This window comes from Penaeus monodon, chromosome 30 (genome assembly GCF_015228065.2).
Source record: "Penaeus monodon isolate SGIC_2016 chromosome 30, NSTDA_Pmon_1, whole genome shotgun sequence".
Taxonomy (NCBI): domain Eukaryota; kingdom Metazoa; phylum Arthropoda; class Malacostraca; order Decapoda; family Penaeidae; genus Penaeus; species Penaeus monodon.
The window spans coordinates 31,359,664-31,359,910 of NC_051415.1; the positions used below are offsets into that span (position 1 = coordinate 31,359,664).

The 247-nt window shown below is 46.2% G+C and overlaps 1 protein-coding gene across 1 annotated transcript in view; it reads left to right on the forward strand.

Annotated features, from left to right (window-relative positions):
• Window positions 1-247, forward strand: part of LOC119592422 (MAM and LDL-receptor class A domain-containing protein 2-like) — a gene marked incomplete in the record, with an annotated part of 30,439 nt that overhangs the window by 19,819 nt on the left and 10,373 nt on the right. The window contains 1 exon segment of the mRNA XM_037941244.1: window positions 9-175. Coding sequence (XP_037797172.1) covers window positions 9-175 — 167 coding nt within the window.

The window sequence follows — 247 nt, forward strand, 5'->3', positions numbered from 1 at the left end:
CACATTAGCTGGGAGTTCTTACGCGGAGTAGAAGTCGCTAACGACCCCGACCAGGCGCTCTACCAACCCCCGATGGACCACACGCACGCAGACGCAGACAGCTACTATATGTTTACCTCGACCGAGAAGGGGGAATACGAAGATTCAACAGACCTTATTATGTCTATCCCCATAGGTAAAAATGACAAAGAAGTTGTTGCTAAATCGTTGTTATCTTACGTTTTCGTGTTATGGTCTATATTACTCT